Source organism: Oncorhynchus clarkii, chromosome 3 (assembly GCF_045791955.1).
Source record: "Oncorhynchus clarkii lewisi isolate Uvic-CL-2024 chromosome 3, UVic_Ocla_1.0, whole genome shotgun sequence".
NCBI lineage: Eukaryota > Metazoa > Chordata > Actinopteri > Salmoniformes > Salmonidae > Oncorhynchus > Oncorhynchus clarkii.
In genome coordinates, this window is record NC_092149.1 from 18,608,236 (window position 1) to 18,629,485 (window position 21,250).

The 21,250-nt window shown below is 42.2% G+C and overlaps 2 protein-coding genes and 1 long non-coding RNA gene across 5 annotated transcripts; 1 reads left to right on the plus strand and 2 right to left on the minus strand.

Annotated features, from left to right (window-relative positions):
* The first annotated feature begins 487 nt into the window (after positions 1–487).
* On the plus strand, positions 488–1,458 carry LOC139385020 (trypsin-3-like). The gene is made up of 3 exons (XM_071130029.1): positions 488–844; positions 903–1,081; positions 1,221–1,458. Exons 1-3 carry the CDS (start codon positions 559–561, stop codon positions 1,368–1,370), a joined length of 615 nt encoding a protein of 204 aa, XP_070986130.1. The 5' UTR covers positions 488–558; the 3' UTR covers positions 1,371–1,458.
* A 4,853-nt stretch (positions 1,459–6,311) lies between these two features.
* On the minus strand, positions 6,312–9,406 carry LOC139390112 (zinc finger protein 668-like). Of its 2 annotated transcripts, none has more exons than XM_071137274.1 (5): positions 9,165–9,406; positions 8,689–8,865; positions 7,897–8,505; positions 7,378–7,647; positions 6,312–7,110 (listed from the first exon to the last, which is right to left on the minus strand). In XM_071137274.1, the coding sequence occupies exons 2-5, from the start codon at positions 8,852–8,854 to the stop codon at positions 6,848–6,850; spliced, it is 1,308 nt and encodes a 435-aa protein (XP_070993375.1). In that variant the 5' UTR covers positions 8,855–8,865; positions 9,165–9,406; the 3' UTR covers positions 6,312–6,847. The 2 variants fall into 2 exon arrangements, with proteins under 2 accessions (XP_070993375.1, XP_070993382.1); XM_071137281.1 differs by having other exon boundaries at positions 6,653–7,110; positions 8,689–8,855; positions 9,165–9,251.
* A 455-nt stretch (positions 9,407–9,861) lies between these two features.
* LOC139390132 (uncharacterized) lies at positions 9,862–17,944 on the minus strand. Of its 2 annotated transcripts, XR_011629470.1 has the most exons (4): positions 17,651–17,925; positions 15,163–15,337; positions 14,883–15,015; positions 9,862–14,661 (listed from the first exon to the last, which is right to left on the minus strand). It is a non-coding gene; the product is annotated as an uncharacterized lncRNA (long non-coding RNA). The 2 variants fall into 2 exon arrangements; XR_011629471.1 differs by lacking the exon at positions 14,883–15,015 and having other exon boundaries at positions 9,865–14,661; positions 17,651–17,944.
* Positions 17,945–21,250: the final 3,306 nt, after the last annotated feature.

Here is a 21,250-nt window from a genome sequence, read left to right on the forward strand (position 1 = left end):
ATAACTATACATATATAACTATATAACTATACTATAAGCTATAACTATACATATAACTATATAACTATACTATAAGCTATAACTATACATATATAACTATACTATAAGCTATAACTATACATATATAACTATACTATAAGCTATAACTAACTATACATATATAACTATACTATAAGCTATAACTATACATATATAACTATACTATAAGCTATACACTGTTTGAAAAGTTTGGTACATTTGACCTTTTTCTTTACAAAGATTTCTCCTTTACATCCCACTCAGTCGCTGCCCCCATTGAGGATGACAAGATTGTCGGAGGGTATGAGTGCAGAAAGAACTCTGCATCCTACCAGGCATCACTGCAGTCTGGCTACCACTTCTGTGGTGGCTCCCTGATCTCCAGCACATGGGTGGTGTCTGCTGCTCACTGCTACAAGTCATATGTGACTGATGAAACTCTTCAAAAACATTTACCAAAGCCATCTACAGTATGTTTGACATGAAACTGTATTTGTCTGAGTACATCTGATTAACCCTCCCCTCTCTCTCCCCAGCCGCATGCAGGTGCGTCTGGGTGAGCACGACATTACCGTCAACGAGGGCACTGAGCAGTTCATCGACTCATTAAAGGTCATCATGCACCCCAGCTACAACAGCCGCAACCTGGACAACGACATCATGCTGATCAAGCTGAGCAGGCCCGCCTCCCTGAACAGCTATGTGAGCACTGTGGCTCTACCCTCCAGCTGTGCCAGGTCTGGCACAGCTGTCTGGTCTCTGGCTGGGGCAACCTATCCGGCAGCAGCAGTGAGTAGCATTAACAATATGCCCACAAAGACTTTTGGTATTCATTGTTTCTCAAACTGATGATAAATAATATCTCTGACCACTCAGAACCAAAGAGAGAATGATCGAGAGACTAATCCTCTTTTGCCCGTCTCTAGGCAACTACCCCGACACTCTGAGGTGCCTGGATCTCCCCATCCTGAGCAGCAGCAGCTGCAACAGCGCCTATCCTGGACAGATCACCTCCAACATGTTCTGTGCTGGCTTCATGGAGGGAGGCAAGGACTCTTGCCAGGTAAGCTGAGTTGAAGCACTTCCACTGATCCATTAAGAGAGTTAATGAAAATATGATTCTAGAATTTCAACCTAGATTGACTGATACCCTGAAACAAATCTGCTCACCTTTAATTTCTGTCTCCACATTGCTCTATTAGGGAGATTCCGGTGGCCCTGTGGTGTGCAATGGTCAGCTGCAGGGTGTTGTGTCCTGGGGTTACGGCTGTGCCCAGAGGAACAAGCCTGGTGTCTACACCAAGGTCTGCAACTACAAATCCTGGATCAGCAGTACCATGTCCTCCAACTAATTGATCTAGACATATTCTCTAAGACAGAAATACATGATAACATAAACGGTCATGAGAAAATAAATAATATTTTACTTTTAAACACTGTCTTCTGTTATTTGTTCACTAACTGTTCTAGAGGAACATACCCTATATATACAAAAGTATGTGGACACCCATTCAAATTAGTGGATTTGGCTATTTCAGTCACACCCATTGCTACGAGTACACAGCCATGCAATCTCCATAGACAAACATTGGCAGTAGAATTGCCTTGCTGAAAAACTCAGTGACTTTTAAGGTAGCACTGTCATTGGATGCTACTTTCCAACAAGTCAGTTTGTCAAATTTCTTCCCTGCTTCCCCGGTCAACTGTGCTGTTATTGTGAAGTGGAAACGTCTAGGAGCAACAACCGCTCAGCCGCGAAGTGGTAGGCCACACAAGCTCTGGACAGCCGAGTGCTGAAGTGCGTAGCGTGTAAAAATGGTGTGTCCTTGGTTGCAACTAGGGCTGTGGCAGTCATGAAATTTTGTCAGATGGTGATTCTCAAGCAAATATCTGCTGTTCTCACAATAATTGACCGTTAATGAACATAAATACATTGAGCATCTCCTGGCATCCACACATGGCCTACAAGCCACTGATGCAGACTTTTGGAACATCTACATTTTAAAAGGTCTAAAATCCATGTAATATAGCCTACACCATCATAATAAATCCATTATTTATTTTTAGACAGATCAAAAGAAACATGATATGAAGAAAATGTAGTCTATTTCAGAACAGAATAGCATTTTTCTTGTTATGTTCGGCCCTGATCTGGCTATGCCATATGGCTGTGGGCTACACTAGTTCATTTAGCAGACAAGATTTGCTTAGAATTCCATATCATTATTTTATAGTATGAAGAATACAATTGGACATAGCTGAATAAAATATATTTTCTCCAAACAATTTGAGGGAGTGTGCACATTTTTGTGTTGAGCGGTTAACAAAGAAACAGCTAGTCCTATATGCTTCATTTAGAGTTATGTAACTTCACTTGGGTTGTGTTTTGATTTGTAATACATTCTTGGCTGCATGATGCAACGAATGATGATTTGAAAAAAAGTCACATGAAAGGCATGAGCTCTACTTTTTTTTTTTTTTGCATAGGTTGTACACACTTCATCAGTCTGATTCACAATTTGAAGAGCCTTGAAAACCCCAGGTGCATCCCCTTTCTATGGCTGTAATGCCCCCTAAAAATCCTTTTTGCGGCCAGTGACCGTTGTGCCCTTGGGCTGAATACAATAATTACAATTCCCTTCTCCCGGCTGCGTGTCGAAGCACCTCTCACTCACATGGCTCGCAGTCACGTGATTGGGTCTCTCACAGGCTACAAGTGAAGACAGACAACTGCACACATCCTTATCCAATTCCGAGGCGCATGTTGAAGATATTGGAAGAACTGTCTGCATTTACTTTTCGTCAGCCAACAAGATGAGTAGGCCTAACAAATGACTATCCGCCGTAGTACAAAAGTTGACCTACTCTATTCTGTGCGAGAAATAAATATTCCAAACATAGTCTGGGACATTTGTGGGATGCGATAGATCCCAAATTAATACAATTTCTAGCATAAAAAAACTGTTTTAAGCAATGACCCTGACGGAACAGATGAGAAATGTTCGCTTAAACCGGTTGATAAACTGTTAGGCTATTTCTTCACATTATAAGCTCAGCAATGCGCAAATGTTCCATTAGCAGGAAAACACCATTCTCAAAAGTGACCACAAATGCGTTTATGCATTTAATGCTTTTATTATGAAGGTGCATTTATTGTGAAAATTACCTGCCACAAACTTGAAACTCAAGCTCTGCACACAGTATGTATGCCAGTTAGGCTTTAAACCCATTGTAAAGCAGATTAATGTGATTCATTTTAAGCAGTTATTTGGCCACTTTAGTTGTGATACAAACCTTATCATAGCATATAGGCCAGGCTACATGAGGTGTGCAGCTATGATTTGAAAAAGTAGCACCAAAAAAATAATAAGCAAGCGCTGTTTGCCTTAAACTGGGCATAATTCACAAGTGATAATATATCACTCACAAGTGATAGGCTGATATTGTCACCAATCACACTATTATTGATTTAATCTTGTCTTTACATACAGTGCCTTTGGAAAGTATTCAGACCCCTTGACTTTTTCAACATTTTGTTACGTTACATCTTTATTCTAAAAATGATTAAATGGCTTTTTTCCTCATCCACACAACACTCCATGATGACAAAGCAAAAACAGGTTTTTAGAAATGTTCGCTAATTTATAAAAAATAAACACTGAAATATGAGATTCACATAAGTATTCAGACCCTTTACTCAGTACTTTGTTGAAGCACCTTTGGCAGTGATTACAGCCTTGAGTCTTCTTGGGTATGACGCTACAAGCTTGGCACACCTGTATTTGGGGAGTTTCTCCCATTCTTCTCTACAGATCCTCTAAAGCCCTGTCAGGGTGGATGGGTAGGGTTGCTGCACAGCTATTTTCAGGTCTCTCCAAAGATGTTCGATCGGGTTCAAGTCTGGGCAACTCAAGTACATTGAGACTTGATCCAAAGCCACTCCTGCGTTGTGTTGCCTGTGTGCTTATGGTTGTTGTCCTGTTGGAAGGTGAACCTTCACCCCAGTTTGAGGTCCTGAGGGCTCTGGAGCAGGTTTTCATCAAGGATCTCTATACATTGCTCCGTCTGGCCCCTCTACCATAAAGGCCTGATTGGTGGAGTGCTGCAGAGATGGCTGTCCTTCTGGAAGATTCTCCCATCTCCACAGAGGAACTCTGGAGCTCTGACAGAGTGACCATCAGGTTCTTGGTCACCTCCCTGACCAAGGCCCTTCTCCCCCGATTGCTCAGTTTGGCCGGGTGGCCAGCTTTAGGAAGTCTTGGTGGTTCAAAACATCCTTCATTTAAGAATGATGGAGGCCACTGTGTTCTTGGGGACCTTCAATGCTGCAGACATGTTTTTGGTACTCTTCATGTCTGTGCCTCGACACAATCCAGTCTCGGAGCTCTACGGACAATTCCTTCGACCTCATGGCTTGGTTTTTGCTCTGACATGCACTGTCAACTTTAGGACATTATATAGACAGGTGTGTGCCTTTCAAAGTCATGTCCAATCAATTGAATTTTCCACAGGTCGACTCCAAACAAGTTGTAGAAACATCTCAAGGACGATCAATGGAAACAGGATGCACCGGAGCTCAATTTTGAATCTCATAGCAACGGGTCTGAATACTTATTTACATAAGGCATTTCTGTTTACATTTGCAAAAATTCTAAAAACTTGTTTTCGCTTTATGGGGTATTGTGTGTAGATTGCTGAGAATAAGTTATTTTTAAATCCATTTTAGAATAAGGCTGTACCGTTACAACATGTGGAAAAAGTCAAGGGGTCTGAATACTTTCCCGAAGGTACTGTATACTAAATAACATATGTGTGAATTTTTTTTTGATTTATGATGGACCATTATCATGCAACTGTCTCGAAACAGGGGCAGCGGGGAAAAAACCATGTCATCTATGCACTTAAATCGTGAATGGAGGACGCTTTTCTCATGGTTCATTTTCATTCTAGCCAGATAGGCTATACTCCTGTTTCAAATAGAAGCAATGTGCTTAATATTAGGAAAGTTGATAAATAAATATAGTATGCCTAGCCTATAGAAAGCTGATGGGATCCTTCTCTTTTTAATAGAGGCTATCACTCTGTTTTCTCAATTGCATAGCCTATAGAAATGTTGCACAACATGAGCTCATGGGCTCTCATTAAGTGTTTGATTAGATTTTTGATCACATTTGCATTGATGTCAGAGTGATAGAGAGACAATAGAGTGCCAGGCAGTTAGCAAGTTTGGTATGCTAGTAATGACCATCAGCAGCATCAGAGCTTGGAGAAGCATAATTTCCGTGACTAAATGGTCACGTGGAATTTGACTGCCCTCATGACATGTGTGCCTGTAATACTGTCACCTGTCAGAACTAATTGCAACCCTCACTACCGAGTTCCAAACTGCCTCTGGAAGCAACATCAGCACAATAACTGTTGGTTGAGAGCTTCATGAAATGGGTTTCCATGGCCGAGCAGCCGTACACAAGCCTAAGATCACCATGCGCAATGTCACACGTCGGCTGGAAAGGTGTAAAGCTCACAGCCATTGGACTTTGGAGGAGTGGAAACACATTCTATGGAGTGATAAATCACGCTTCACCATCTGGCAGTCAGATCTATGAATCTGGGTTTGGCGGATGCCAGGAGAATGCTACCTGCCCCAATGCATAGTGCCAACTGTAAAGTTTGGTGGATGAGGAATAAAGTTTTTCCATGGTTTGGGCTAGGCCCCTTAGTTAAAGTGAAGGGAAATCTTAACGCTACAGCATACAATGACATTCTAGACGATTCGGTGCTTCCAATTTTGTGGCAACAGTTTGGAGAAGGCCCTTTCCTGTTTCAGCATGACAATGCCACCGTCTACAAAGCGAGGTCCATACAGAAATTGTATGTTGAGATCGGTGTGGAAGAACTTGACTGGTCTGCATAGAGCCTTGAACTCAACCCCATCGAACACTTTTGGGATGAAATAGAACGCTGACTGCGAGCCAGGCCTAATCTCCCAACATCAGTGCCCGACCTCACTAATGCACGTGGCTGAATGGAAGCAAATACACACAGCAATGTTCCAACTACTAATGGAAAGCCTACCCAGAAGAGTGGAGACTGTTATAGCAGCAAAGTGGGAACCAATTCCATATTAATGCCCATGATTTTGGAATGAGATGTTTGATGAGCAGGTGTTCCCATACTTTTGTTCATGTAGTTTACATGTCGTAGTTCAAACATTATTGCTATCAAAATTATCAAAAGCTGGTTTGGTCTGTTTTCATCCTATCTTTATTCATGGCACAGGTGAATAACTATTCTTTTTTTTATGTGAATCTCTAATAAATATGGTCATGCTTTTATTTTGAAAACTACTCCATTTTGACACTCGTGCTTTTCAAGTTGTTAGGGTGGATTTAACTTCTTTGGGGCAACAGCCTTGAAGTTGGAAACAAATATCGTTATGTTTTCATCCAGAATCACTTATTTATTTTCAAAGCTATAGCTTGGAAAATAAAAAGGACCAAAGAGTCAAGTCTGCTTCGCGTTTTCATTTTTTGGCATGGAAAAAAATATTGCAATACTGTTATCGTCACAGCCCTAAAAGAGATATTAATTCAAAATAGATTTTGTGAAGATTCTGTTTCTTGTTGGAGAAAGTTGGCATAAGGGTTGACACTAAGACCTACAATGAAATTATAGGATAAATCTCATAAGTGACATGTAATTTCTTCGTTAAACAACTTTATAAATAGTTAGTCAAGGCACTCCTGGAAAACTATCATATATATAGATCACTCCAACTTGCCTCTTGTCCTCTTCATCTTGGTATCTATGCTCCCAGAACCATCCTCTCTCAGCTGGCGTGTGCCTCTGTGCAGTGTTTGGTCAGGGTGCTTTCCTGTATGAATCTCTCTCCACAGGAGGAGCAGCGATAGGGTCGTAGTTGACCCCTGGCAGGTCTAGAAGTCAGGTAGGCATTCCCTGGTGAAGTAGGTGTCGACAGGGATGGGGGGTGCTTGGCCGTCATGTGACGTTCCCAGGTTCGAGGGTCATTGAAGATGATATGACAGTGCTCACAGCTTGTTGGACCAGCTCTGTTTTTTTCATTGTCCACACCTGAAATACCAAGCCGACACGATGAAAGATCTGTTGATGTGTCCTTGAGCAAGACAGTTAACCCTTATTTGCTCCAGGGGCGCTGTACTACTATGGCTGACCATATTAAAAAAACTAACATTTCACTGCACCTATTCGGTGTGTGACAATAGAAACATTGTAATTTTTTTAATAAAACACAAAAAAATGTATAATTATAAAACGTGAAAACTGAAAGAAATATTAAGTACATAGACTGTATTAAAAACATTAAAATATTCTATATACCCTCAGCCTCTCCTCCGTCTGTGCTTTCTTGGACAGAGTCTTCTGGGCCAGTGGGAGGCAGACTCCACTTGCTGTGGGTGCGTTGGTGAGCTGAGAGCAGGCGGGAGGAGGGGAATGTACGGTCGCAGACACAGCAGGCAAACACTGTGCGACCTCTGAGATGTCTCTCATACTCTACTGGGTGCTTGAAGCGTAAATGCCTCTCTTCTGTCTCTGCATCCTGAAAGGTCATGAAACACTGGTGGCACTGAGGAGACTGGGGAGGCTGGGCTAGGGGAAGGGAAAGCTAATTAGAGACGGTTAGGAGAACCACAATGATGTGGTGATTTGCTGCAAAGATTGTCAAATACAGGTAAATACTGAGTCATTGAAAAGAGAAATTAACAAGATACATACCATATCTAGATCAGAATAGGTTTGGTTTTAAGACACCAGTTCACAGAATTCCAAGTACCTTGCAAATGAGAGGTGAATCCATAGCCTAAACAAGAGGAAATACTAATAAAGAACCAGCCTTACCTGAAACTCTGGTTGAATCATTAGAGATTACTGCAGTGCTTCCCTCCTCTTCCTCTCTCACCTCACTGTCCTCCTCATCCTTCCAGTTCCTCTCCTCTCCATGCTGTCTCTCCCGGTGGCTTCTGAGTGCCGTCAAGTTGCAGAAGCTCTGGCTGCAGTCATGGCACTGCTGTCGTTCAGCCACAGTCCCGCGGCGGCGGGAGTGTGAGCGCTTGTGAGAGGACAGCTTGCGCAGGCTCTTGAGCGTCCGTCCACAGACCCCACAGACGTACTGGGACTGGCCCATGTGACTGCGCTTGTGCATGATGAAGGCTGTGGGGCGGAGGAAGCGGTCGCCACACACTGGGCACCGGAACTCCAGTTTGACCTTGTGGCCGTGGGCGACCCCGTCCTCCCCCGCGATGCCAGTACAACAGTGTCCCGTCAGCTGCCAGGAGGAACTGAAGCAGCGCTGACACAGTCTGCAGCACCAACTGGAGTCTGACCCAGAGACATCCTCAGTCTCAACAGCAGACCAGAACCTCTCTTCGGTCTTTCCCTTCCTCCTCTTTTTCTCCTCCTCTGCTTCTTCCAGGGTGTCGGTTTCCTCAGGGAGTTGGTCGCCTGGAACTGGAGTTGAAGCAAGACCGTGATTTAGTGGGATTGCAGGAGTAAAGAAAGTAAATGTGTTGAAAATCAAGGTTGAAAATAAGAGACTAATATATTGTATCGTGTTGTAAAATGATCAATACTACAATTCCGTTTCTGTGCAAGTGTTGGCTTGCAGGCTCCTAAACCCTTATTTGGACCTACCTGTAGTGCCTTGTTCTAGGCCCTCTTCTTGCTCCTGTTTGATGAGCGTGTCAGATGACAGTGGACCATTGGACATCTGCTCCATATGGTCTTCTTCCTCTTGTTTAACGATGACCATCAGCATGTCACCATCCAATGTCGCTCCTTTACCACATACTGTCTCCATCCTATTGTATTCTTTGAGATTAGTAGGCACATCAATAGGGTATGATGAAAAATAAATGGCTTGAACATTTGGTCCTGATTGCTAAGGCTTATTATAAACAGTCTGTCAGCTGTAGAACCATACTCTGGTCACAGATCAGACTACTTTCCAAAATATGGTTATATAAAACATTTGTGTAATTTCTTCAGTTTATAGCCTATGCAGTAAATATGACATATTTAGGTCAAAACAGAACACCTTCTAATTTGTACAAGATATCATGGACAGAACCTGGCTGTGACCGTCAATGACCTCAAATTCCGTCGCCTACCTTGGCTGCTCCTCAAGATTCAATGGATCCTCTCTCTGTCCCTTGCGGTTTAATGCGCGGGTTTAAAATACTTCAAAGATACCGGTAAACTACATCTCTTGTTTGCAGTAGAATAAACATATTTGCATTATAACTACATTATATGCATGTTCTCCATGTTTGATGTCAACCGGTGCGCATCCGATGGTGCGATTGTGAAGAACATTTTTTTTTCACCCCAATGTTTTGACCGTGGCGTGACTGATTTACTGCCGCCCATTTGGACCACGCCCCATTCTGTCGTCTGCAACCGTAAAAAACTATTAGCGGCGCCTCACCATTAAAATAAAGCTTTATCACAATTTCACACTATACACAAGGGCGCAAAAAAACACAATCCCTGAATAGTACAATTGAAATTAGTCTCACATATGTCTTAAAACTAAAATGTAGTCCATAACACATCAATCTGATTTCAAAGTTAAAGTCTTGAAAAATGTTAAATCTTACATTGACTCCCCATCATCTGGGGGAAGTTAGTTTTTTCTCCACAGTGAGCAAACGACATTACCATTCAATACAGTCAACAGTGCCTTCAAAAGGGCATTCTACAACAAAATAATTCAAACCAGCAAGTGAATCCCATATGACATGTGTCCTGTTGGCCTACATATGTACTTGTGCTAGGCTATATGTCTGAAATTAAATGAGCACAACATTAGAAAGGTGGCTTTTATTTTTATCTGACACAATAACTGAGTGAAACTAGAAATTAAAATATACAGTATGTAAACAGCTGTCAGTTCATCAGCAACAGAACAAGTACTGCTTTTCTAAACAAAATAACTTTCTGTAAACATGAGGGAATGTAGGCCTATTAGGTAAAACGACTAGAGTATTGGCAGTGAAAATATTTTTCTTGCATAAGTTACAAATCAACACTTAACCATAGAATAAAGGACTAACTTGCAAAATACGAGGTTTCTAATTTTCTTTTAAATAAATGGACAAAATAAAAAGGTATGTTAATCACTTGTATTGGCAGGCTAAATTACAACATTATTTTTCATCAGTTGAGAATCAGAGTCTGACAGTAAGAGGTTAACAATGACAAAAAGAGGTATGACAATGTTCCATGATCAAGCATAGCAATTTACACTCAAACTTCCATTGAAAAATAGATTGCAGGCCATGATCTGTCCTCGTCTCAAAACCTGCTACAGCTACTCAAATGTATAAAAGCACTGACCATCTTTTCAGATTAAGGGACACCCGCCAAAGAAAAATAAAATACTGTCAACTTAAAATTGATCATAGTGTAAGTAAATTGAATAACAACCAAAAGTAATCAGCTTCCCTAACGACCAACAAGCAACCAGAGTAACAATCTCCATTCAACAGAATATTCACTCAAACACATCAATACAACAACCCCTTATGTGTTAAAAATGCCGCTTTTGTTAGTTGACCTATAAGCCATTTCTAAACTGATAAACCTCTGAGAAAGAGGTGGGAGGATAACGTGCCTTTGTGTTAGAAAAAGGTCCCTCATTTTCATTTCTTACACCTCTCCCCTGGCATGCTGCAAATAATGCTCATAGAGTTGCGAGACAGCAGGAAACTGAACACCACACTCCGCACAATCCAACCCCCCCATTGTCGCCTTGTCCTCCTTGGATCTAGCAGCACGTTTAGTCGCATTCCCATAAATTCTACTCTGCTTCCTGTTTACATTCCCATCTTTTCTGTCAGGGTTTGGAATGGTCTCTACCTGTGAGTACAGTGGTGATAGAGGGCTTGTGAGCAGCTGGGTGGAGTCATATAACTGGAGGCCTGGTTGGAAACCTGGGTGTTGCATTGGGGGAGGCACAGGTATAAGGGGTGACAGTGAATGTAGTAGGTCTGAATGATTGGAAAAGTAATGAAGGAGATGTGAACCTCGTGGGTGGTTTGCTTGTAGAGGCGGAGAAGGGTAGTAGGTATGGTGGAGTTCCTGATGGGAGTGTGTTACGCCACTGTTCATGTGAGGGTCAAATCCATTCACGTTGGAAGGTACATCATGTTCATGTGTCGAGGGAGAGTAATCATAGCAGTCGTCCTGTACCAACATACTGTGGTCACCTGGTGAGGAATGGCAAAGCTGATGATTGAAAAGCAAATCTAGTGTCCTGAAGCTGGTGTTGCACTCCTCACATTGATAAGGCAGGCACTGCTGCTGTTCAAGTCCTTGGAGAGTTTTGTTTGGTCTCTCATCGATCCACTGGTACTCAGGGTGTTCTCGCAGCATGTGCTGCTTGTAGGGCCCAACGAAGCGGAAACCTTGGCGACACTTTGGACATGAGAACCGTCCTAGTTTCTGTCTGTGGATTCGCTGGTGAAGCCAAAGCTTTTTCCAGCTTTCCAGGGTCTTTCCACAGCAGTCACAGGTGTAGCTCTGACTGTGGGCATGAGTTAGCATGTGGGCTCGGAGTCTTCCTGTGTGTCTGAAAAGTCTTCCACAACGTGGGCATAAGTACTTCCTCGGGTCAGATTTACGATCTAGACTGTTCAACTTTGATACAAGTGGGGTGAGATTGTTTGTGGGTATAATGCATGTTTGGAAGGGGCGCAGAGTTGTAGCAATGGCTTTATTGGGATGTGTTTGTGAAGACAGACGACCACTTTGTTTTTGCTGTGAGGTAGGTTCACAGTTCAGCAACGAGGCAGAGGAAGCTGAACTCTGTCCAAGGTTCTGAAATGGGTGACTATCAGCAGCTGCAGGAAATACTAATTGGGTGACTGGTGAATGACTCTTGACACTTGGTTGCTGCGAGCTTTGCTGATTAGGGGCTCTAGGTTTCCAAATCCTAAATTCAGATTTGGATGTCATCTTCTCCCCCCTAACTTTGGTGCAATATTGGTGGTGCTCTTCAAATTCTGACATCACACTAAACAGCTGGTCACAGAATAAACAGCGAAAGAGCTTCACACCAGCATGGGTTTTCAGGTGGGTTTTGTACTGACGCCTCTGAACAAATCTCTCTTCGCAGATGTGGCATGTAAAAGATATGAAAGGCTTTTTCCGGCTCCCTCTGTCATTACTCTCCCTCAGACCCTTGCAGGGATGTTTTTTTGCAGACGACAACTGAGTGAAACTCTTCCCACACCATGTGCAGTTGTAAGGCTTAATGGACCAGTGTGTCACCTCGTGAATACGAATTGATGAGCGATTACTAAAGGCTTTCCCACATACTTTACAGATATATGGTTTTTCCCCAGTGTGCATACGTATATGAACCTGCAGACCAGACCAAAAGGGAAATACTTTCCCACAAATGTGGCATTTGAGTATCCCCCCCTTTCCCCTTTTTCTCCTTTCTTTCAGAGAAACAAGGGGTGTATGAGTGGCCTCATTTCTGTTATCCTTCGTTTTACTCCCAGACTCAGAGTCCTGGTTCGGGTTCTGCGAGTGCCACTTGCAATGAGCAAGCAATTCCTCTGAATTACTGAACTTCATTTTGCAATAAGGACACTTCAGAGGCTGACAGCGCTTGTTATGTTTCTTGACATGACTTTTTAAGTTTGATAGCTGGGCAAAGTCTTGGTCACAATCAATGCACTTATAGGGCCTTTCGCCTGTATGAGTGCGTAGATGGACGGTATATACAGACACAAAATCAAAATGGCGTCCGCAGTACTCACACGTTTTCCCTGTGCCTTTTGGTCTCCCTTTTGGTCGACCCCGAGCCTTCGGACAACTGCTTGTTGGGTTATATTCAGTTTCATCGCCTGCACCATCTCTCTCTTCCTTGATTTTCTTCCTTGTAAATTCTTCACCTTGTACGACATCTGATTTCGAAAAGGACTCATGCGACATAGTTTCTAATATGTTTACATCAGTGACGATAGGATTTTGGTGACTCTCAGGCAAATCTTTAAATCCTTCATCTGTTGACTTACTTCCATTTGAAAAGCTGTCATTTGTGTTGCCCTCATACTCCCAAGCTGACTCGCCACAGTCCATCTCCTTTCCAACATCACCATTTCCTTCATCGACCTGCTTTGACATGGTGTCTGGATCTCCCTGTGAGGTCACACGTTGGAGTCTACCTCTAGCATCAATGCACCTTTTCCTCTTTCCTTTTTTGTATTTAGCTTTTCCAAAAACGAACCGGGATCGCTTTCTGGGAGCAGTGCCAGCAGTTCCTCTGCGTTTGTCAACTTTGAGTGGCTTTTTGAATTCAGTGCCTTCACAACTAGTATTACAGGACTCAACCTTCACACTGGTGTCAGTTTGGCATTGAAAAGACATGAGACAATTTGACTGTGCCAGGGAATTAAAATCCTCCAGCTCTATTTCAATATCCTCACACTTCACATTAGAGATCATGTCAGCAGTCCCACTTGACCTACCACCTCTCTGAGAATCAACGCGACTAAGCGACACAGACACATGCCTTGCTATATAATCTGAACGCTCAGTCTCAATCTTCTGATGTTGTGGTGTAATATCCTGAGAATTCACAGATGCTGTAATAGAACATGATTTTCTCTGTGACTTTCTCTGTGCTAATGCAAACTGCCTCACGAGTGTTGTTTTCTTTGGTGGTCGTCCTACTCTGCGTTTAGGCTCAACAGGAGTTTCCTCAGGCTGAGGACCAATGTTTCCTCTCTTTTCCTTTTCAGATAGTATCTCATCAGGTTCCTTTTTAATTACATTTTTTTCTTCTGTTACATGGGATTGTTGCACTGAAATAGTGTTCATGGTTTTTCCTGGTAGTTTCTTGGTCGACCCCTTTGGTCGTCCCCTTTTTCTTTTTGGTTCCAAGGGTGAGATAGCCACAGGGCTGGATTCAGCTGGTTGATGGTCTTGGGGGGACAAGTCAAGAACAGACACCGCTGTATTGCTTGGTTCACAGTTTAGAGGTATTGCTTTTGTTTCAATAGCTCTGAGAGATGTGTCATCCCTGTTCTCTACACAGTTTGTAGTAAAAGAAACAGCATTCGCTCTGTCAGACATTGTTTCACTCCAATCCTTTGATTCTGCAGTGCTCAGATGAGAAGAACTCTCCACTGTTTGTAGCACAGTATGCAGCATCTTTGCCTTCTTGTGAGGGCGACCACGTTTCCTAACAACGTCTACCGCTGCTGGCCTTGTTACACCCACCAGCTCCTTTGTGATACAGTTCAATGTTTGCTCACTCCCAGTAAGTGATAAATGCACTTCAGGATTGGCACTTTCACATTGAGTTCTACCATGACCAGTAGCAGGTGAATTAACATGCATTTTCTCCATATTTGCCTGGGTCTTTGTGAGCTTTCTTCTGTGATTAATGTCACCAGAGTTTACCTTTCTGGAATTAGGATGGACAACCGAAACAGGGGTACCTGGTAGTGACCGTGTGTCAGAGGGTTCAGCTACCACTTTGTTCTGTTGGCTTTTACTTTCTCTCTGTAGTTGGGGTCTTTGTAAGGGCTCCTTCATAGGGGGCATGTTATGGCAGTTGTCTACCTCCTTGCTGATCTTCTCTTCAGATGGCTGTAAAAAATATATATATTAAAAAAAGGGTATAACGTGTTAATACTTTTCTTTTGCGCCAGTCTTAGTTTTCATAATCAAATATAGAAACAGTCAAACGCAGCACATATCGCACAAATATATGGGTATATTGTATCAGACATACAGTTCTAGACATGAAAATACCCTGAAGGGGAACACATTAGAACAGTAGCGTCTCCATTGCCAGTATCAGCAGTTACCGGTTTCTCATTAGTCAGGGCAGGCAAGGGTTTAGGAGGGTTGCTATGGGCAGCAGATAAGGCTGACCGTTTCCTCATCATTGACTCCTCTACTGAAGGAAATTTTACTTCCCATGTCAGTCAGTCTCTTGCTCTGTGTTTTCAAACCAAACATAGGGAAGAGGTGAATTCTCATTAAATCTAGATTAAGGATGGAGTTTTTCTAGCCTCTGGGATACAAGTAACAAAATGCTACTATTTCCAACATGCATTAGTGACTTTATGCTATTTTAATACTTACTGTCTTTATTTTTAAGCAGGCTCTCTGGCGGGACTGATGAGGAAAAGATAAATGTTCAACGTAGATCCTCCAATAACAGCCCAGGCAAGAACGATCAACCACCTTTTGTTCAAATCACGCGTCTCCTCTTCCACCACAAACTAGCCAGGTAACCCCCACTACTGTCCCCAGGTACCTAAACAGAAGAAACAGAGGTTTGAGCAACGTGATTCTACATCATAACATTGAAAACTGTCTTGGTTTAACGAACTAACGGTCATGTTATGTTGTATTTTGAGTTTACTTCCCCTTTGCACGCAGAAATGTTAGTCTTTCTAGGGCCCCTAACAACACAATCCCCCACCCCGTGGGGCCCCTGGCAAGAATGGCCAAGAACACCCCTTCTATAGATTGGGACAAGACAGGGATGGGGCTGTGCCACTGACTTGAAATAATTTTGTATATATTTTTATAATAATTTAACAACCATATACCACTGGTCCCACTACATTTTGCATCTGTATTTTTCGCACCAGATTTAGCAGCCTGTGCAACATTTTATCCCCATGCTGTCATTCAAATTGTCGCACCAAACAACAGCTTACATGCATCTCACATACTCACACACTGATGTAGTGTTGTTCTGTTGGGTTTAAATGTTGCACCTTGTGTCTTCCATGTCTTGAATCAAATTGATAGGTTGTAGGCACCACAACCCATTGAGGCTGTCTGACATCTAGTGATCTAATCGAAGTGAAAAGAACTAGCTACGGGAATTCCCAAATCAAATCTATTCCTCTTGTCCCTGTAGGCAGCTAGCTACAATGCCTTCAGAAAGTATTTATACCCCTCGACTTTCACATTTTGTTCTATTACAGCCGGAATTCAAAATAAAAAAATGCTCACCCTTCTACGCCCCATAATAACAAAGCGAAAACATGTTTATTGAAAATGTTTTCACATTTATTGAAAATGAAATACTGAAATATCTCATTTACATAATTATTCACACACCTGAGCCAATACATATTAGAATCACCTTTGGAAGCGATTACAACTGTGAGTCTTTCTGGGTAAGTCTCTGAGACATGTGACAAACTCATTCCATGGAGTGCCAAAAGTCTGCAGGTTTTCACTCTTCCTTGATTGATGAATTAAGGTCACAGATTAATAAGGAGCTCCCCTCACCTGGTTGTCGAGGACTTAATTGAAAGTTAAAAAAACAAATCCAGCAGGCACTAGGACCTCCATGTGAATGAGCTTGACTCACCTGCTCGAAGAACTTCGCACAGCTGGATTGTACAATATTTACACGTTCTTAAAATAATTATTCAGGCTCTGACATCTGACAAGATGATTGTTGATCAATGTTAGACAGTCTATTTAAAGTCTTGCCATAGACTTTGCAGCCGATTTAAGTCAAAACTTTAACTAGGCCACTCAGGAACATTCAATGTCATCTTGATAAGCAACTCGTGTAGATTTGGCCTTGTGTTTTAGGTTATTGTCCTTCTGAAAGATGAATTTGTCTCCCAGTGTCTGTTGGAAAGCAGACTGAACCAGGATTTCGCCTGTGCTTAACTCTATTCCATTTATTTTTATTAACATACAAAAAAAAATCTAGTCCTTGCCGGTGGCAAGCATACACATAACATGATGCAGCTACCTCCATGTTTGAAAATATGAAGAGTGGTACTCAGTGATGTATTGGATTTGCCCCAAACATAACACTGTATTTGGGACATAAAGTAAATTTCTTTGCCACATTTTTTGCAGTTTTACTTTAGTGCCTTATTGCAACTCTCTTTATGTTAATATTGTGGAGTAACTTACAATGTTGACCCAATCACAGCAATTATACTCTGTTTTAATGTCACCATTGGCCTCATGTTGAAATCTCTGAGCAGTTTCCTTCCTCTCCGGCAACTGAGTTATGAAGGACTCCTGTCTCTTTGTAGTGACTGGGTGTATTGATACACCATCCAGTGTTAATTAATAACTTCACAATGTTTACCCATCTACCAATAGATGAGGTTGTCATTCAAAAAGTATGTTAAACATTATTTTACAGAGTGAGTCCATGCAACTTATGTGACTTAAGCACATTTAAGCACACTTAAGCACATAACTCTTGAACTTATTTAGGCTTTCCATAACGTGGCTGATTACTTGACTAGACATTTCAGGTTTTCATTTTTAATTCATTTGTAAAAATATCTAAAGAACATAATTCCAATTTGACATTATGGGGTATTGTGTAGGTCTGTGACAAAATCTCAATGTAATACATTTTAAATGTAGGCTATAACACAACAAAATGTGGAAAAAGTCAGGGGTGTGAACACTTTCTGAAGGCACGGTATGTAGCTGTGTCAACGAACGTCAGCTGTAGCGAAATTCTGCAGGTAGGCCGACATGTTGGAAAACATGCTCTAAATCCAGTTAGCTAGCTAAAGAAACATGCACGCAATAGCTAGATCTGTTTTATGTAAAACTCGCAGTTACTCACCCAAAAATGTGTTAGTGCAAACTTGTTCTCGATTCACCAGTTAAGATAGCTGTCGACGTGATGAAAGCTAGCTAGCTAATGTCAACATACCGTTTTGTAGTCCAAACCCGACAAAATATCAATATTTATAAATAATGCATTGCACATAACATGTATGTTTTCGCCAACGTTGAGATACAGTGGTGTGTGCCATAATTTTAAATGTTAGCTTATTGTATTCGTGATTCAATTGTTTTTTTCTCCTCACTCAACATCCGGTAGGCCGGAAATGGTGTCGCGATGCCTGCCTACCTCATCAAAGATGGACAACCGGGTAAAAAAATAACAAGTTTACCCAAAAACTGTGTGCAGTGATAATAAAATTCTCATGAGGTGGCAAAATATTCTACGACGACTAACCCCTATTTTTGTATGCTATGTGCATTCACAAGTGACAAACTATGTCAGAGAGCTATCCCAAGCAATCAGTGAATACATTACCTACATATCCATCATGCTCTCTTGGCAGAGGCTATAACAGACCCTGACTTGTAAAACAACTAACCAAAATCTAAAACTGTCTCTTATCTTAAAACCTACCTCTAACCGTAACCTAATTTAAGTAATTCTGGAGAAAAATAAATGTTTTGCAGATCAGGAGTGTCCTTATAGCCTTTTCCAGCTATCACTTATGGCTGCTGCTATTGCTTTGATCCCTGAAATACGGAGAACACACAGATTATTACACTTTAGTTGCTACAAAAGAAAGGGAGAGAGCGGAAACAAAACAATATTTTATTCCAAGACCAGAGAAATGGCTAGAAAGAACCAACATGTTCTTGTGATATGGCCAATGCTGCTTATACCACATTTTCAGTAAAGCTACTGTAAAAAAACAAGCGCATTTTCAAAAGACAAACTATGTTTGTGGTTATCTGAACCATATAGACTGATTTGATACTGCATATGTAACATTTTCAATGTCATTTGACAAACACACAACTGAAAAATAAAATCAAGGTAAAAAATAAAATCTAGGCTACTGACAGATTAGTTGTAAATTGAGTAGTTAGATAAGAGTCAAGCCGGTACCTTACAAAAAGGGACCATACCCATAACCCATAGAAGATGTTTATGTCCGTGGCAGATGCAGAGGGTTCATGTCTGTAGTACTGGGAGGGAAGAGGTTAATTGTTGGTATAACAGCTGACCTGGTTTGGTGAAGGAGCTTTTATGCCACATTCACGTGCTAGTCGGAACTAGGAAACACGGACATTTCCGACTTACTAACTGGTTTTTATACACATGCTGTGTTCAACCAGTTAGCAAATCGGAAATTTCAGAGTTTCCTAGTTCTGACTAGCACGAAAACGCATCCTCAATCACAAAACAGTCATCATCCGAAACCTCAGTTTTTACAGAAACGGCAGACAACCCTGTGCCCCTATCCGGGCCTACTGCCTTGTGGTCGTATACAGTTACATTCGTTGAAGTTTGAATGTTGAACGCCAGCTCCTGGTCACCATTGCTTTGAGGCAAGGAGTATGGGCTGGTCCCCTCCCCTTTTCTGTGACCATTGAGCTGTTTGCCAGACATCAGACCCAGTTCCTGTGCAAAAAAGGATGCCGCCATTGTGCAACGGTGCCTCTCGAGCAGCTTGACAGTTTGGAAGGGCTCCTGACACACTCTACACTTCAAGTATTTTGTTCCAGAAGTCCCTGGAACGGGCTGCTGTGAGACCATATGCATCCCTAGCTGCAGCTCCCCACTGAACGGGTCAGGACAGTGCTGACGCTGGACAACCTTCTTAGCATACCCCGCGGGCTGTTTCCTGTTGCTCAGCACTGTGGCAGTGGTGAATCTGGTTTCAGGAGTTGCCCGATATGAGCCACACTGGTGGTGGCCAGGCTGTGGTGACTTGTTGTTACTGAGCAGGAGAACCCCGCACCGCAGGCAGCCATGGACTTTATTTCTTGCGTGAGTGTTGTGGTGCCATACGAGTAAGTCTTTTGTTGCAAAGCCCAGTTCACAGTAGGCACACCTGTAGGGCTTTGTCCTTCCAAACTTGCGCAGGGTCTCCACCAACACCACTGGCTGGAATTGGTGCCAGAGGTCTGTTGTTGGGGCACTTGGACCAGGTGGAGGCTTTGTGGCTCGTGGAATAGGGGCCGATAGCATCGGAGTCGGTCCAGGCTTAGCCCAGCTTCCCTGCCCCGCCGTCAATACCAGCCTCGAAAGCTGCTCCTTGTACTCTCTCTCCCTCTGATATTGTTCCTTCTTTATGGTGCTATAATTAATTACAGTGTGGCCTGGTTCATGTAACCCACTGTGGTCCATCATATCAACATACATGGAGAACTCTGTTCCACAGGAGCAGATGAAACCAGCCGCAGGACAAAAGTGGTCATGAAATGACGTTTGGTCTGGAAAGACCCTTTCACAACTAAAGCAAAAAGGGGGTCCACCATCACCAAGCTCCCTTTCCCCTTTCATATAGTTCCGCTTTTGCATCTTGACCTGTCCTCGATGTGATGATTCATGTAGAATAGGGTCTCTCTGGAGTGTCTGAGGTAACAGAAAGGATATTATTTTAGAAAGCCTGTTCAACTGTACTGATTAGAAATTATAAATCCACAGGGAAGTATTGCATAAAAAGCAGGGCACATAATTCAGCAACACAACATTAGGTAGCTGTAGGGCGTGCTAGCCTTTAGACTTACGCTAACTTGTTAAGTAGTGTGATATTGATAAATTCACTATGTAGCTAGCTAACACCTTGGTCGTAAATCACTATGAAACGGCGTCACCCAAAGACCGGCGCTGTCCCAAATTTGGGGGTCTTTGTTTCTTGGACCAGTGGGGTGTTCAAAAGCTTAAACCCAATTTGCAGACTAAAGCTTAATAGTACATCGACACAAGTAATTACATTTGACATATATACCTAACTATATTGATCGCTAGCTAGCCAGTCAGCCTAGGAAATGTTTGTTAGTATAACTAGCTAACGTTAGCTATCCATTCCCAAAACATAGCTAGCTTAGCTAACGTTAGCCGCATTACCTTACACCGGCGAGTCACTGCTGTCCACGTTCATATTACTACCATCGATCATCTAAAATTCTGACATGTGTAACTTTGCTATAATATTGCTACGTAGCTTTATTCATATTTCATAACCTTATAGGCTGAATTTTGGAACGCATCCGCAGCAGCGAGGTGGAAAATACAACTTACTTCGTTTCGTTGGCGGGTAAACTTCCAAATGCAATATAACACTGCCGCCTGTCGGGTTGGAGTATGCAAGTTGATTAATTGAGTCAAGACAAAGAGGCGAAGCGAGAGGGTTTACTCCGCCCAAAATCTTTCCACAGAACATTCATTATTAAACAAGAGAGGAGTTTTTGTATGGGGTCAATGAGTATCGAATTTAATAAAGATAAAAAATAGCTGTTTTGATACGTGAGGTTTATTTGATCTAATAGAAGTTTCGTAATGCTTAGGTTGTAAAAAAGCGTACTGATATTCGCGTGACGCACGGGACATCCCAGCAACTACGGAGTCATCCTTAGTGTAATTTGAGACTGTCTATGTTTATTTATGAAGCAAGAATAGCATTGAATA